The 2,097-nt window shown below is 51.9% G+C and overlaps 2 protein-coding genes across 4 annotated transcripts in view; one reads left to right on the top strand and one right to left on the bottom strand.

Annotated features, from left to right (window-relative positions):
- IL15RA (interleukin 15 receptor subunit alpha) overlaps window positions 1–2,097 on the bottom strand; it is an 18,182-nt gene that overhangs the window by 1,737 nt on the left and 14,348 nt on the right. The window lies entirely within an intron of this gene.
- Window positions 1–2,097, top strand: part of FBH1 (F-box DNA helicase 1) — a 39,661-nt gene that overhangs the window by 31,154 nt on the left and 6,410 nt on the right. For all 3 annotated transcript variants that reach the window (XM_035903882.1, XM_035903881.1, XM_035903883.1), the window contains one exon: window positions 766–841. In XM_035903882.1, the coding sequence (XP_035759775.1) occupies window positions 766–841 (76 nt within the window). The remainder of the gene's footprint in view (window positions 1–765; window positions 842–2,097) is intronic.

The raw sequence follows: 2,097 nt of genomic DNA, 5'->3' as shown, positions 1-2,097 counted from the left end.
CCCCCTCCTCTCAGGCAGTTGTAGGCAGCGATGAGGGCTCCCCTCAGCCTCCTCTGCTCCAGGCTGAACCCCCCCAGCTCCCCCAGCCGCTCCCCAGCAGCCTGGGGCTCCAGACCCCTCCCCAGCTCCGCTGCCCTTCTCTGGACACGCTCCAGCCCCCCCAGGTCCTTCGGGGAGGGAGGGGCCCAACCCTGACCCCAGCACTCGAGGGGCGGCCCCCCCAGTGCCCAGCACAGGGGCACGGTCCCTGCCCTGCTCCTGCTGGCCACACCACTCCTCATACAAGCCAGGATGCCGCTGGCCCTCTTGGCCACCTGGGCACCCTGCTGGCTCCTATCCAGCCCCCCCTTGACCAACCCCCCCAGGGCCTTTTCCGCCGGGCAGCTTTCCAGCCCCTCTGCCCCACGCCTGGAGCGTTGCGTGGGGTTGTGGTGACCCCAGGGCAGGACCCGGCCCTTGGCCTTGTTGACCCTCACCCAACTGGGCTGGGCCCATGGATCCAGCCTGGCCAGGTCCCTCTGCAGAGCAGTCCTTCTTCTCGCTGTCCATCTGTCCGCAGAGCAGGCTGGATCATTGTTTTTTCAGCTGCCTCTGATTGTGCTACAGCCCCAGGGATTTCAGGAAACCTCCTTGCTTCAGCATCTTCAGCACATTTCCCTTTTTCCCCTCCCTCTTAACCCCAATAACCAATGGGCTAGCTTATCTAGAAACTCTTAGACAGCACCTTTACATCTCTATATTAAGATAAATTGTTGTTTGTTTTAGGGGCTTGCCCGTTTTGGCCTGAGCAGAATTTATGATATTTGGAAGCTCAGTCAACCCGCAGATGAACGGGAAAAATGTGAGTTTGTCTTTACCCTTCTTTCTGTGCGTGGTCCTCCCTACAGCGGCAGGGATTTTGTTAGGGTTTGCTGCAGTGATGGAAAGCAGCGTGCTTCTTGGTGGTTTATTTTACATTTCCTCGTGAAATTATCCCTTGAAAACACGACTTCTCAAGGGTAGTGTCGTGGGCTGTGCTATTTCGGCTGCTGCAGTGGCTGGTGTTAATACCAGAAATGCTGATATTCGGGGGCCCTTGTCATGCAGCCCTCCCCAGCTTGCCCCTGCGATGCCTTATCGTGAGTGCAAGAGCCCAGTAAACTCATAGATTGAGATTTTTTTTTCCCTATGTTTTCTGTCAAATGAAGTTGACTTTGTTTTTCATTTGTCTTAGGCTTTTCCTGGTTTGTTTTGTTTTTAAACCCGGTGCATTGAATTTTCTGCCACATGCTTTCTTTTCACTGGTGGATAGAATTCATATAAATCACACCCATTTATTCATTATTGATTAATGTAAATCATTTCTTTAAAATCTCCCTCTGCCTTGGCAGAAGGCAGGTATTGTTTTATACGGGGCACAGAGGCAAAGGACTTGGTGAACTGCCATGAATGATTGGTTATATGGGTGTTGTTACTGGTTCTTTGGAAGGCAAGCTACCAGGAAAATTCCTTGCCATCTGGGTAAAAAAAAAAACCAGAATAATGCAGGCTGGACAGGCCCTGGGGCTGCCTCTGCTCTGATTCCCAGCTCCAGCCGCTCTACAGTCACGTTAGGGTCTTTTCAGGCTGCTCTTTTCCCTTTGATTTCCAAATATCCCTGGGGAGGAAGGTTGTGCAGACTTTCTAGGACACACGGTGTAGAAATGAGTGAGCTTGGTGGATGTTTAGATTAGAAAGGCAAAAGCCCAGCTGGAATTTAACCTGGCCACTGCTGTAAGGGATAATAAGAAGAGTTTTTATAAATATGTTAACAGCAAAAAGAGAGCCAGGGAGAACCTCCATTCTCTAGAGGATGCAAGGGGGAACATTGTCACTAAAGACGAGGAAAAGGCTGAGTTACTCAATGCCTTCTTTGCCTCAGTCTTTAATGGCCCGATGAGTTATCCCCAGGGTACCCAGCCTCCCGAGCTGGAAGATGGGGATAATGAGTGGAATGAACCCCCCATAATCCAGGAGGAAGCAGTCTTTGACCTGCTATGCCACCTGGATATCCACAAGTCTATGGGACCGGATGGGATCCACCCAAGAGTGCTGAAGGAGCTGGCAGAGGAGCTTACC

This window comes from Egretta garzetta, unplaced genomic scaffold, assembly GCF_000687185.1.
Source record: "Egretta garzetta isolate BGI_Z169 unplaced genomic scaffold, ASM68718v1 scaffold260, whole genome shotgun sequence".
In the NCBI taxonomy this organism is placed as follows: Eukaryota; Metazoa; Chordata; class Aves; order Pelecaniformes; family Ardeidae; genus Egretta; species Egretta garzetta.
The sequence above is the reverse complement of the archived record's forward strand: the minus strand, read 5'-3'. Positions and strand labels throughout refer to the sequence as shown.